General features: G+C 37.9%; 1 protein-coding gene across 1 annotated transcript in view; it reads right to left on the minus strand.

Moving 5' to 3' along the window:
* The window catches only part of LOC309568220 (alpha-tectorin-like), a gene marked incomplete at its 5' end in the record, with an annotated part of 138703 nt that overhangs the window by 26700 nt on the left and 96433 nt on the right, over window positions 1-15570 (minus strand). The window contains 6 exons of the mRNA XM_082273880.1: window positions 218-466; window positions 2227-2390; window positions 6211-6413; window positions 8130-8240; window positions 10215-10495; window positions 13549-13835. Of these exons, the coding sequence (XP_082130006.1) occupies window positions 218-466; window positions 2227-2390; window positions 6211-6413; window positions 8130-8240; window positions 10215-10495; window positions 13549-13835 (1295 nt within the window). The remainder of the gene's footprint in view (window positions 1-217; window positions 467-2226; window positions 2391-6210; window positions 6414-8129; window positions 8241-10214; window positions 10496-13548; window positions 13836-15570) is intronic.

Here is a 15570-nt window from a genome sequence, read left to right on the forward strand (position 1 = left end):
CTGGATAAAAATTCTTACTAGAATTTAGATTTCACAATTCTAACCAACATGTCTAAAGCTAGTTTTAAGGTAGCATTCCCAAAAGAAACAAAGGTATAAAATTGATCTAAATTCTGGAAAATCCCAAGTAAGGTTAACATCATTTCAGCAATGGTTTCTATTACTTTTCAGATATATTTATCTTTATATTTGTGCCAGAGTTTAACATTAGACTAACCCTCCTTCAATAATGAAGTAACGCAATTTGTCATTGCTGTCTCTTGATGGGGTTGCATAGCATTTATTCAGTATTAAAATCAGATGAGTAGAGTCAGCTCCAACTACAAAGACACCAACAAACAGTACATCTCGAGTGGTAAGCACTACTTCTCCTTGACGGTATGGATGCTTATATGATGCATTTTTGTAAAGCGCCATCTTGGTGGTGAAACTTCCCTCTTGAGTTGGAACTGTTAGATTGATTACACTGTAAATATGCAGAAAACAATTTAATAGATGAAACAGATAGCAATGGTAAAAAAAAAACAGCATTTATAGATGATCTTTTTCAATGTTATCTCCTAATTTTTAAAAAATTTGTAAAATAAAGATTATATCCAATGATGCAGATCACTACAGAACTCTAGACTCAAAAACTTTAATTTAAATATATTTCTGATTCTGAATAAGGATACACATCCACTTTGTGTGCACCAAATACCAAATGCCTTTGTACACCCTTTTATTACCTCATTAAAGCAGCAGTGAGCAGAAGCTATGTGCTGTACATACAGTAGCCTTTGCAGAGAGCAAAGCTGTGTGTGTTTGGGGGGAGGGGGAGAGAGCCCACCCACTACAGGTTGCCTGCAGAAAACTACAGAGAGAAGACCAGTCACCCTTCACAAGAAGATAGAGGCAATGTTTTACACTAGATCACCAGTGTAATCACTAGATTACATATGCCCCTTGTATTTAGACAATATTCATTCAACCTGGAGTTCAGCTTTAAATAAACTTATTTGGCCTGTTTCCTTAATGTAGAAGCAGTAGAGTTCAGGTATGAAAATTGTAAGTAAATGGGTGGTCTGGTGTGCTAATAAATGTGACAAAGTGTATCAATACAAAAAAAATGATGATATTAAAAGTGAAAAAAATATGTATACACATAAAGAAAGTCCGTAAATCACTAGTGTATAAAAAAAGTGAAAAAATTATTTCCAAATCCAATGGTGCAAATTCATGTAACTATGTAATAGTACATTGGATGATGTAGTGCATCCTTGTGATTCAACTTTTTTCAGACAGTAATTTCCATCATGTTTTGACGCACTTTGTTAATATTATACCACTATAATATTTACTAATCTTTATATATCATATACATAGTTACATAGTTAGGTTGAATAAAGACAATAGTCCATCAAGTTCAACCTGTGTAGGTGTGTATGGCCGTAATCATCTCTCATACCCCTAATGTTCTGATCCTTGAGATGTACATCCAAGAGTCTTTTGAAAGTAGCCATACTTCCCGCAGAAACTACCTCTTGTGGTAGAGAATTCCACAATCTTGTAGCCCTAACAGTAAAGAACCCCTGCGTTGCCTGAGTTTAAAAGCTTTTCTTCTAATCGCATTATATGCCCTCGAGTCCACATGCAATCCTTGCGACTGAATAGCTTTTTTTCTATGCTGAGATCACCATTGAGATATTTATAAATTGCTATCATGTCCCCCCTCAAGCGTCACTTCTCCAGGGAGAATAAATCAAGCGATTGCAGACGCTCTTTATAATTAAGGTCCTCCAATCCCCTAATCAGTTTAGTTGCCCTTCTCTGGACTCTCTCCAGCTCCAACACATCCCTCCTGAGGACTGGCGACCAGAACTGGACAGAATACTCCAGATGCGGTCGGACCAGAGTTTTATAAAGTGGTAGGATTAATGCATATTTTACAATGAAAATCAAGCCCATAAATATCTGGAATATAAATTCTTCAAAACTGAAATTTAACTTTTTGGTTTAATCATTTAATTAAAGCCTCCAAAATCACTATTCTATTTAGAAATTAAATTCACGTTTTACTTTTCTTCTTGATAAATAATCCACATAAATGAATTAAGAATATTTATATAGAAATTCAGCTAAATATTTAATTATTCAGGAGGAATACAATAAGAATAATTATTTGTATACAACAAAAATATCACAGTGATCTTTTTTAAGGTATAACTTTTGCTTATAGCTTCTTACCTGAGCATTGGTCTTATGACAGAATCCAGAGAAATTTTGATGTCTAATTCATATGCACATGAGAACTCCACATTGATCGTTCTATCCCGTGTAATTATATTCCCTGTGTTGTTTGCACTTTCTATCCAAACAGTGTTTTTGTACATAATGTGAGTGCCATTGGACTGTAATACAAATAAGATCATTACAAATATTTATGAAATCATAACGAAAAAAAAATGCTTCCAACAAGTTTAGAGCACAGTTTCTTTCTAGAGCTACTTAGAAGCCCCAAAACTTTAATATGTGAATATTGTATTTCCATTAGGAAGCTGACACTTAGAAACACCTTTTATCAGTCTCATGATCTAATGATGGACTAATGGGACTCTCATGAAAAGACATGCATATATGGAATGAGGGCCAGACTAAAAAATGAGTCCAAATTCATTTATTGATGTTGTGTTAAAAGAAAAATCAAATAATGAGTTTATCAGTCACATTTTTTTTCACATTATATTATTTTTAATGCAGCCCTGATGATGTTCCTTTGACCCCAAAAATGCTTTGGCTGCCCCATCAATAAATTAATTTGGACTCTTGTTTTTTGGTCTGGCCTCCTTCCGTATATGCATATCTTTTCCTGGTAACCTGCTGGAGTACCCACAGTAGGGTAGCCTTGCTTGCTATGAGCAGTCTAACCAAAGCCAGTGGGCTCTTCAAATGTTTCTTGTCCCTCACTATCTTGTTTAAACTCATATCCAAGTCCCAGCGCCTCTTAGATGCCCTTTTTTTTCATTGTAGTGGGGCTCTCTGTCACATTTATGGGGGAATTGTGAGGCACAGTATAAGGGAAGATCCAAGTGAATGTCAATAGCTGAATATCAGAACACAAGCTTTGGGACTCACTGGAAGTTAACTATTGGTATATGCAAGCACCACTGGGCTCCTGTGCTTACACACTAACAGCACATGATCCAAGAAGGGTAAGTGCAAAGTCTGTTTAAAATTCTGCTATATTTTTGTAGTAATATTCTGAAGGATTTAGTTGATTCTAGGTGTTACACCTAGTTGGATATAAACAGCAAGGGAATTTTACTTCTTCTGAATAAAACAAAATTAAACAAGAATGAGATAGATTGCCCAGAGCTATTATCTGTTAATCTTACTTTCAAAGTGCAGGTTCTAAAATTATTATTACATTCAGTAGATATAATGATGACATTATATTGATAATGTCAAAAAGCCAATCAAAAAAAGGGTTATGTCATTGTATCCAGGAGGATTTCACTCTTCAACAATGGGCATCAAACTTCTGAAGATAAGGTTGATTTTTAGAAGAGATTCATGTTGGAATTTCATGCATTAGCAAGGTTGTGTTGCATTATTGATGGACTGATGTATAAGCGATTCATGTGATATATTTGCATTACTGTGGGGGAGATTTACTAAAACTCGTGCACTCAGAATCTGGTACCGCTGTGCATGGGAGCCGCTCAGCTTCTAACTTCAGCTTGCTGAAATAGGCTTTGACAAAAAAGCCTGAAAGCTGACTGGTTTCTCTGCAGGGCTGCATCAGATTTTGTTCTCTCCATTCTTAGTAAGTCAACCCTATTGTGACACATAGACAGTTTAGTTTTACGTTTATTTTACTTTAATTCATTGATCATTTTGTATTATTTCACTAGTGGTTCAGCAGCACAGCATATTTCCTTTATTTTATTGTTTAATATTGTGGGAACACACGTTTTGTGTTTACAGCAGCTTCACATTTCAGTTATTTTATTCATTTGATCCCTTTAGTTTTTTGGGGTTTTTTTTCATTTATGTATTGCCTAGAGCACTTTATGTATTGGTAGCACAGGAGTTCACATTGGTTCAGAAGGGTGATTTTTACACATGGTTTTAACAGCTGCTATCTTGGGATTGCTGTGCATGAGAGAAATTGCAATAAAGAATACTTTAATGTTAGATAAGATAGCATAAGGGATTGCAAATATCACTTTAATTCTGAGATACAACAATAATTTAAAAATGTAATTATATTTAAAGCCCAAATATCTTCTTTCAGTACTGAATATAGGGATAAGGGGTTAGAGTCCCTGTCCTGTTTTGTCAATGGTCACAAGTTGAAATGGATAGACCTGTGCCTTCATCAATTTAAAATTATGATATGATTACATAGTTACATAGTAGAGGCTGAATAAAGACAACAGTCCATCCAGTTCAACCTGTGTAGGTGTGTGTGGCCATAATCATCTCTCATACCCCTTAATGTTCTGAGCCTTGAGATATACGTCCAAGAGTCTTTTGAAAGTAGCAATACTTCCTGCAGTAACTACCTCTTGTGGTAGAGAATTCCACAGTCTTGTAGCCCTAACAGTGAAGAACCCCCTACGTTGCCTGAGGTTAAAACGCTTCTCCTCTAATCGCATTGTATGTCCTCGTGTCCTCATGCAATCCTTGCGACTGAATAGCTTTTTTTCTATGCTGAGATCACCATTGAGGTATTATGTAAATTATAATAGATAAATTATATCTAATTAAATTATGTTACTACATAACAATTGTCTTTCGAACCAGAAATGAGAGAACTTACAAATTTGTGCATTGTCATAGGAACAGAAACATCTTCTAATCAGGACACATGTTCCACTGACAACTGTATAAGAGGAGATTTCCCTCAATTTCAAGAGACATTCTCTCACTTTCTATTGTGTCTACAGAGCAGGAGGTTAACAGAAATCTCCCCAGGATTACAAAAATGTGACAGTGGTTTATCCATTCCTTTCTATATACAAAACAATAAAGAGAAGCCATTGTTTCCATGCACTGCAATGATGATGGCCTGAAATAGCTAGCTAGCTAGATAGCTTGCTAGATAGCAAATATGCATTTGAATTAAATGGCCCAATGGCCCTTTTATATTAGATGTTATCTGTATTATACACCTGACCTGTGCGCAGGTTTAAATGAATGTATTTGGTTTCCAGCAGCCAGCCCAGGCTGGAAAAAAGGTTTTCAGTTAAGTTCCCAGGCTTTTTGATGTTGACAGCCCACCTGTTATATAAAGAGGAGAACTGCTGAGATCAACTGTATGGTGCTGTGAAGTTCTGCCACCAAGCCGGGATCCGGTGAAAAAACATAAAGTTACAGGTAGCCACGTACAACATCCAAGTCATGGACAATGCCTATATGGACTCTCACCTCACAGACATATGCCTGGGCCACTACAATCCAATCTGTATTATATTAACTGTTCTAAGCCTGATTTTAAGTTACTGAAGGGGTGCATGTTGGTTCTGGCATATTCCAAAGAACCTTGGTCTGTAATTGCATTATGAGGTATGGAGTAACACTACTACAATGGTTAACTCGGCAAGACAACTAGAAGAGTATAGTGGCTCTCGGCAACCAAGGGAAGGAACAAGTTACAAGCAACCAGTCGTTGGTACCTGGTAAGGTGACAGGTCATCTGCTGGTGAGGGGTCGTGTTCTGATTCCCTCCCCAGCAGTCCATCTCCTATGGTAACCGGGAGCAGACTAGCATTACTGAGATCTATAGCCTGTTCATGTGGTACAGGAAGGATAGAGTTAAGGTTACTGGGAGTGATGTAACAAAGGTACACTGGACTGGTGGAGTGGGTGCAGGCTTAGCACATCCCTCCTAATGCAGCAGCTCTTGGTGAACCTAGGCGACATCACATGGCTGAAACATGCCTTCGTCCACTCAGAGATGCTGTTCGAGCTCAAGACTGATGCAAGTTTTCCTACAGTTTATTAGCCCATTTGTTTTTTTTAAGTATAACGATTTGCATAGATTTTTCAATAAATAATACCTAAGGTATACCTTCATGCATCTTGTCAGTTAATACTTTATCAATTGTATTAAAACATTTTTCAGAGGTAAATGCCAGCTATAATTAAAATATAAAATAAAAGATATGTTCTATTCATTCTTCTAAATCCAGTTTAGCAATTCTTTACTTCTATATATTTGTTTACCTGTACAATGTTTCCACAGTTTCCTTTTGTATTGTTTATTTGAAAAGATATGAAGTCTTCTCCCTCAATACCGGGGCAGTGCCTGTCATTGATGCGAACACCTTCTCTCTCAAAACCAAGTTGAAAGAGTTTACATTTTGATATTGAAACTTCCATCTGAGCAGCTTTGCATGTTACTTCTGCATCAATGATATCATGAGTGTCTGTAAAGACAAAGTACAGCACAATCTTAGGCAGACAACTAGATGTTCATATTTTATCAGTATAACTTCAGTTTTATAGTTCAGTGTTTCCATAGTGCCAAGGCAGGTTTCTGTCCAAGAAAAGCCTTTACTACTTTGATTTAACTGTACTAAAAGACACAATATAATAGGATTGTTTTTGTTGGGCTGCAATGCTCCTGCCTCCAAAAAAACTGCTTTCATAATAAATGCCTCGATGTAGTTTCATCTTTAATGGAAAAGTATAAACCCATATAAAAATTTGTCTAAAACAGGGGTCTATGTTGCCAGCAAAGTTGTTTAGACAATTTCAATTTTCTGGACCCAGTGCACCCTCATGAGGATAAAAAATATATTGCAACTTTTACCTTGACTCACTTTCCCCCAGTATAATTTTCTAATGGCTTTGCTGTCTTTTATCTTTTTCTGAAATATTTAGCAAAAATGGTTGACACTTTTGTCTCTGATGCAGCCAGTTTGACCCATCGAATCCGGTCAGACGGTGCCCTTCTACATGCCCTGCTTCTCCTAGATGATCCCCATGCTAGGACTGTTAAGTATATGATGTGAACTATATATATTTTTTTTTATTTAGAAACAGTAATGGGTGGCCTTTTTGCAACACAATTGCACTTTGGGGTTCCTTTAGATATTGCTCTGTTAAACTTTGTGTGACAACCCCTTGACTTCCAGTGGTGTGCAAGGGAGGTGTTCACAGAAGTCTACCTGCTATAAGCTTGTCAAGCAAGGGGATTTACCCCCATCCCTGAGAAAAGTGTTATTTAGGCTCCGTTCACATGTGGGCGTTTTGGGGCGTTTTTGGGGCGTTTTTCTGCTCTAGGATCAGCTCTCAAAACGCCCAACAAGACAAATCCTATTCATTTCAATAACCCCTGTTCACATCTGAGCGTTTTGACGCTGTATACAAAACGCCCAACGCTCAAAAAAGTACATGAGCTTCTTTTTGGGCAGATTACAGGCGTTTTCCATTGATCTCTATTCAATCTAAAAACGCCTTCACAAAAATCGCGGTAAAAATCGCGGTAAAATCGCGGTAAAAAACGCCGCAAAAATCGAGGTAAAATCGCGGTAAAAAACGCGCGAAAAACGCTACGCTCAGGTGTGAATGTAGCCTACCATGAGTCATTTCCTTCTCTGTACCAAAGTGCCTTCTGTCCATAAACAGGGTGCCACCTGTGTAATTTAGGAGCTCTCGAATTTGAGCTGTTATTTTTATGGACCTCTAACATATTGTTCGTCCCAGGAGTCTGTTCCTCATAAATATACATTAAAGGCCCATTAGCCCATCATTTTGCACACAGTCTCTTTGATAGTAAACCTTTTTAACGAACTATATGTACAATATTTTGTATAATTTAGTGGGTATCACCTTATTAACATTATATATGTAACATGTGATACAATAATACTATACAGATACATGTGAGTTATTTATAGTAAGAGAGAGAGTGGGGCATTTGTGTTCTCTTGATTTTAATTTTGATTTGTGTATTGTTTTCACCATAGGCCTACAACTGAGTGTAGCTAGCCCATGGTCAAACAATACAGACTAAAAATTTATAAAAACACCTATGTTCCAGTCTGTATTCATTGCAAGAACTCTGTTGCACAACTTGTATTATTGTTATTTATACTGTGTATATTCTCTATTATATTCTCTATCTTAAAAATGTTTACCATTTCCATAGACTGGTGGATCCATGCAGCCACAAAGCTCTCCTCCATTGTCTACTTCACAGCTCCTGTTGGGACAGTCTGCGTCCACACAGGGATCTTCAATCACTCCTGCTATAGATAAAAAGGAGAAAAAAGTAACATAATATTCCTATACCACAGATGAGTTTGGGGTTGGTAAAATCATTTACTGCTCTTTTAAGGGGAATATTAATATAACTGACATCACACCCTCCCTGCAATCCCATCAAGCCATCTTGTCCATATAATATACAATTTATTAGGAAAGTTGTGATGTTCAGCCTAAACAATACCTACAAAAGAAGAATTAAACAAAAGATATTAAGATGTGTAGAAAACAAAAAAAGTTCTTTCATAGGGATCTTTCAATTGCCAGTGGATTATGGTAAGTTAGGGTGATATAAATGTATTTGACCAAAAATATATCATATCACTGCAGCTCCAGGGCAATTCAGTGTTACATAACCTAGAGCCCAAGGGCTCTATCTGCACCCCCTCTGGGGCCTGTGTCACGACAGAATGTTCCGAATTTCAAATATGTTGTAACATATTACTTCATCTTTCACAAGTTGGATGTGTAATGTGTGCATACCTAGGTTGGAATGTGTACAATAAGCAGATTCCAGCTTCTTGCAGAAAACACTGGTGGGTCAGAAGCATAGGCTATTCAGGGCTCGTGACAAGTGATGGATAAGTATGCCAATTTAGAAGAGAAAAACTAGGGAGCGACTTGTGTCTTGGGAGCAAACTAAATCATGCTTTTGGGGCCGGATGCATGCTCTTGCTGTGCTTTGCCACATTCACATTAATATACAGTATGTTATTTCACGTATTAACATGCGCTATGGTAAGGCAGCCCATTTAACACACTGCAACAGATTTTTTTTAACGCTCAAGCACTTTTTTTTTTGAAGCAGTGCACCACAAGGCACAAATGATTGATATCTGTGCATTGTGGTGAAACACGTGTGAAAGTGCGCAGAAACACACGTGTGTTTGGGGAGCATTAAAAAGCATGTGTTGAGGTGCATTGGGATGCTGTTCTAAATGAATGGAACTGAAACACAAAACAGTTTTCTTCCTGCATTACCAGGCATTGCAATAATGCTCAGTAATGTAAATCTAGCTTTAAAGAGACTCTGGCGCTAACATACAAATTCAAAATGAACTGATTTGTGCAGAGAAGCCATGGAACATGCGCCACTCTTGCTTCACACTTTAGTAAGATACGGAATGGCAAATTGTTTGGGGGACCAGGAACCCAGCAATTCTGAAAGTGTCTGATTCGGCAGAAACTTCAGCCAGCAGTTCTTCTTCATTTCTGCAGAGATCAGGACTTGGGCTTCCAGGAAAAGTGAGCATTCATTGGCTTGTTTGCAAGAAGCAATTTGTTTTGAATATTTATTTTAGGGACAGAGCCACTTTAGGGTACTTTGCCTTTCTCTGCTTCAAAGGTGTTCTGGGAATGCAAGGTTTTTTTTCAGGTTTTCTCTCGATCTTTTTTCCCAACTCTCTGTAACATTCCTTTTATTGAGTATTTACTATATTTATAATAACCCCCCTTTTTCTGCCTTTTTCCAGAGTAGACCTTTCATAATAATGAGATGTTTCAATTGTATAGCTATTTGTACATTTTCTGTGATATATATGTTTTTTTGTTTTTCTTATTAGATATATATTTAATCAAAGCTTTCTGTCATTCAATCTACTCAGTCCTGAAGAAGCGGGTGCTCCCGTGAAACGCGTAAACCACCTTACTATTGATCAAATATATATAAGCTCTGTTATTATGAGTATATATTAATCATGTGTTGTATGGTACATGTTATGATACCTTTTTATTGTATATTTTGAATAAAAATGTTGTATTTTTACTAAACAATTTAGTACTTACTGGGCTCTCATGGGCATACCTAAAGTCTCATTACCCGTCTATTTGTTTTTACTTACATATTTTGCTGGGATGATGCCTATGAGTGTTTGAATAATCTATATAAATGATATCCCATCACAAATTTTCAATTTAGCAATCTTTAAAATAAAAGTAGATAACTGGCCCAGACTTACAGCAGTTCTCCTTCTCAATCCATTCTGTGCTGAGAATACCAAATGATCGGCATGCCTCTCCATAGGCAGCTAATGAACCACACAGCTGCATTTTTTTGTTGTTGTAGCATCCATCAAGAAAACAAGATTCATAAAAGGGCACAGGATCCAACAGACCATAACATGGCTGGAAGAAACCTTTCATGTCAGTCAGTTTAAGGCAATATCCATCACTCTGAAGCTTCTGGATTTGAACATTGTCACAAGTAGAGGCATACTGAGAATACTGCAACTCATTGCAGCTATTAAAAAAGAAAGAAAGAAATGTTTCATTTATGATTTAAAACAATAAAAAAAATCAAAAACATGGTACGCTTATATACATATTAGAGTGTGTAAAAGCACAATGCTTACGTTTGCACCCTATTTTACCCACAGCTCCAAAAACCTGGTTTTGAAACCCCCTGGGGACATCATCTGGATGGTGTTCGTAGGTTTTTCACTAGTTTGTTTGGGCTTCCACTGATGGCTTGAATTTCCCCCCAAAACACATTGATAGGTCAATTAGCATTTCACAAATATGACCCTAGAGTGTGTAGTAAAGAGACACTAGGGTTGGTTTACTAAACGAATGCAGACTGTTCATTCTAAAGAGTTTACATATACTTTGAAAAGAGAATGTTGACCAAAACTGCTTTCACTTTAAATACCCAATTATTTACAGAGTAAATAAAAACAGAATTTATGTTTGATTGGATGAATAAAGTGAACACAGCTTCGCCTTATTTATTAAACTAAGCAAACGTTCATTTTGCAAAGTTAACAACAGTCTCCTATAAATCAGCGGTTGCCAACCAGTGGTCGATGGAGCACCGATGGTCCATGAGAAAATGTTTGTGGTCCCCAGGAGTTCTGCCGCAAAGCAACATTGTGGCAGATGTATACCGCCCAATGTTGTTTCCAGTGTTGTTCTCAATGCGTGCTGACAGTCAATAGTGTCAGTGTGCTATGAAACCTGATGCCACCTCTGTAGTTCTTGCTCCTGTGAACTCACAGAGAGGCGCCGGGAGTAGTGCAGAAAGCGGGAGGTGAAGAACAAGACGACTTCCAATGGCAGCGCTGATCACAGACTGTGGGAGGGAGCACAGGGCTGGAGCACATGACTGGATAAGGAGGTAAGATCCAATGATGAGTCTGTGCAGAGAGCCGGAACATTGTGTGTATAAGGCAGCAGTGTGATCCAGGAGGAGGGGGCAGGGAACCAGAAAATTGTGTGTATAAGGCAGTAGTGTGATGCAGGGGGAGGGGGCAGAGAGCTGGTGAATTGTGTGTATAAAGCATGTAAAATTCATGATAATAATCTGTAGAATTTAGTGGCCTGTGAGGTCTGAAAGGTTGATGACAACTGCTATAAATCAACCCTATAACTTTGGCAAGGACAGATGTCATTATTTTCTTTAAAGAGACTGTAAACCTCTGACATGGAAAATGAACAAAGAATATCCCTCTATAGTGTGTGCTTGTCTCAATTCAGAGCATTGAATGTCTTTTCTATCTGCTGCCTCGTTCCTCTGCTATCTGTAATTTCTGACAAGTTTCCTGACATTAGGAGGTAACAAGATGCAATGGGGAAGGGGGGAGCTCCAGGACACAGTCTCAGCTATGTTCCTGTATGCTGTGTGAAGTTGGTTTGTCCCTTCCTTCTAATCAGCTCTAAGCTCCCCTCACTATGCTCTGCAGAGTGTAACTTCAGCTCCCTGTCCCCTGCTTTCTGAAAGCTCAGAAAAGCTGTATAAATTCAGCATTTTGAAGGGCTGTAGAGAAGAGAAAACTGCAGATAAACATGTACAACTTATGTAGGATTTGTTTAATCTCTGTGTTTCAGGTGAGGACAGTCACTTCACTGGGTATATGTAAGGATTTACAACCACTTTAATGCAGTATTAAACCTAAAACAAAGATGTCATATAATGCAGTTTACCGATCCCTAAATGTGGTGGCTACATTCATTTTGCTTTTTAGGCTTTGTTTGCTTTTTTTTCACTTGATGAATGGTGATCTGGCAAGTGACACACTTCTTGTCTTAGGTTGTCTCAACTCTGGAAGAATGAGCAGTGGAGACGCCTTTGGTCAGCTACATTGTCAGTCTGGGGGTAGGGCAGTGTTAGATAGACAATCAGATTTAAATGGACTTGAATAACAAATTAAAGCTGAACTTTAGCTAAAACTTTTTTACCCACAATACAACAAATACAACGATTAGGGATTGTTTTCAAATAAAAGTTGACCATGTCACTGGTAAGAATTCATATCACTGGTAAATAGTTTGTTGTAATCTGTTACTGTAATCTGTTACTGCCACTTTTGCAGTAACAGATTACTGGCAGGATCACCAGGTAATTATAAAATGCAAAGAGTCTGCAAAAAACAAATGTAGCCACCTCTTCTAAGGATTAGTAAGTTAACATGGTTATAAAGGCTGAAGGTATGAAAGGCAATGTACAGCATCCTCCGAACCAATACTTACCCAAGCCCTATCCTGATCCAGCAATGTGCATGAGAGCAGCGGTTCTCATTGGCTGAGACACAGCCATTTGCTCCAGCTGCTGTCAATCACAGGCAGTAAGGAAAGAGTGGGGTTCTGAGTCAGTTTTTTAAGCGGACGTGATCACTCCATCAATTAACCCCTATGGAGCAGTGGATGTAAACAAACATGTGATCGTTTACACCCACCTACATTTGATCCGATCCTTCCAATTAAAAACATACGGATGGGGGAATCCGTTTCCCATTGGATCGCATGAGAAATGGATGTAAAAAGACAGGTGGTTTGTTTCCATCCAACCCTCCATAGAGGAAAGCAGGCTATGTCTGTGTCCGCTCTACAAAAGCATAGTGGTCATGGACCTTTCATCAGCCTGCTCAGCAGGGTTTAGCAGAAAGATCCCCCAATGAGCAGGCGCATCCAATGGCAGAGTCCACCTGTCTGAAAGAGCCCTAACCCAGAATTCAGAATATTTTATTTCTAACTTGAAAATCATACTAATAAATTGCCTGTTACTAGTAAAAGAAAACTGCCCTATATACTATATCTGCCCTAGATACTAGTGCTAGCAATAGAAGTAAATAGCATTACACAGTGGACACCAATTAAAATACTGTGTCATGCTTTAATGTACCAATCCCTAAACTTCAAATTGAATAACATAAAAACATCCAATAAGAATGTTGTAAAAATTATTACTTTTCACATACTATAAAGCCATTATTTAAATCCCAATATAATGCATAAAACATGATTGGATGGGTAATTTTTGAAGATCACGGTACTTGTCTATAATTATTAACAGCCAACCTTTTTTGCATCCCATTGGTTTTCCAGCTTTGTGCCAACACAACACTACTAACGACGGGTTTCCCTCTTAGAGTAACGTAATCATCAGTTAGATCTCCATTAAAGTTTCCACAAAGACCACAGACTTTATTTTGAAGTCGCTCACTGATGGTAATTTTAATGATGTTGAAGCCATTGTAATGAATCTGAATGTCAGGGCTTGTGTCAATAACCAAAAATCCCTCCATGCTGTATATTTTTGTGGACAGTCCAGTTACAAATGGAACTGTTACTTGTGTTCCATTAACCTATGATAAAAAAAAAAAAAAAACAAAACAAACAAAAAACAACAAAATAAGAATTATTGAAATGTACAAGCAATAATCCAAGAGTTGGGAGGCATTGTCTTTATACGATAATAATCGTTTTAAAAGAGTCGACAACCTAAAATTGCATTCTCGTTTGCTGCTCAATAGATGATTTATCTTGTTATAGATGTATAGATGTTTAACTTTTTATAGATGACAATGGAAAAGTAAGCATTAAACACAAATGCAAGAATGTGTGGAACAGCAGATCTTTCTGCTATAACTCAAACCAGGTTTTCAAAGGAATTAGAGATTGTATTGTGTATGTTGAAGCTCCAGTGTACCCATGCAAGAAGCCCTGTACACTACCCACATAAATTTACCTCTGTTATACAAGTGTCATGATGACATGATTATACTACAGTGACATTATTTGTAACCACTTGACCTCCGGATGATTTACCCCCCTTCATGACTAGGCTATTGTTTGTTATACGGCACTGTGTTACTTTAACTGACAATTGCACGGTCGTACAACGCTGTACCCACATAAAATGTTTGTCCTTTTTTTTCTCCACAAATATCGTTTTTTTTTTTTTGATGGCATATCTGCAATTTTTATTTTTTGCGCTATAAACAAAAATGACGGACAATTTTAAAAAAATAAACAATATTTTGTACTTTCTGCTATAAAACATAGCTAATTAAAAAAATTGAAAAAATCTAATTTCTTCATCAATTCATGCCAGTATGTATTCTTCCACATATTTTTGGTAAAAAAATCCCAATAAGCGTATATTGATTGCTTTGCACAAAAGTTATAGCATCTGCTATGGGATATTTTTATTTATTTTATTTTTTTACTAATATTGGTGGCGAGGGGTGACTCATAGCGGGACTGCGATATTGCGGCAGACAATTTGTAAACGGACACTTTTAACACTTTTTGGGAACCAGAAACATTATTACAGTGATCAGTGCTAAAAAATAATGACACTGGCTGGGAAGGGTTAACATCAGGGGCGATTAAAGTGTTAAATGTGTTCCTAGCAAATGCTTATGTACTGTGGGGGAGGTGCTTTTACTAGGGGACGGTGTAGATCCATGTCCCTGCTTTGCAGGAACACAGAATCAATGTATTCCCTACTGACAGAACGGCAATCTGACTTGTTTACATAGTGTACTAAACAGTCGTCAGGTGCCGGCGGACATTGAGTCCTCAGTAGCCGTCGCTGGGCTCCCGCTGTGTGTGATCACAGTGAGAGCGAGCCGCCGGAAGCTCACATGTACGCGCCCCATCCGGAAAAGCCGGATCACCTATATATATATATATATAGGTAATCAGGCGCACATCTGCCACCCTGTAGCAGTAAAACTGCTATAGGGCGGTCAACAAGTGGGTAAATGTTTTTGGTAATGACTGAAGGCACACAGCTCCTTTAACGCATATATTTTTCAGTTTAACTATCCATAGTTGCTCCTTAAAGGTCCTTTCACACAGGCTTTCTAAACAGGTCCGCCTGTCAGTTTTTCAGGCAGACCCGATCAGACCCTGCCACTTCCCTATGGAGTGGCATTGTCCACTGACACCCGCTGCCATCTGAGCCAATCCTGCCTGCAAAATCCATCTGACGGATTGGACCGGATTGTTCCCACCCAATTTCCCAATAGAAGAGAGCGGGACTGTGTCCATGTCTGCTCTTCACAGCGGAGCAGGCAGGACCTGTCATCTGCC

Source organism: Pelophylax lessonae, assembly GCF_965119305.1.
Source record: "Pelophylax lessonae genome assembly, chromosome: 12".
Taxonomy (NCBI): domain Eukaryota; kingdom Metazoa; phylum Chordata; class Amphibia; order Anura; family Ranidae; genus Pelophylax; species Pelophylax lessonae.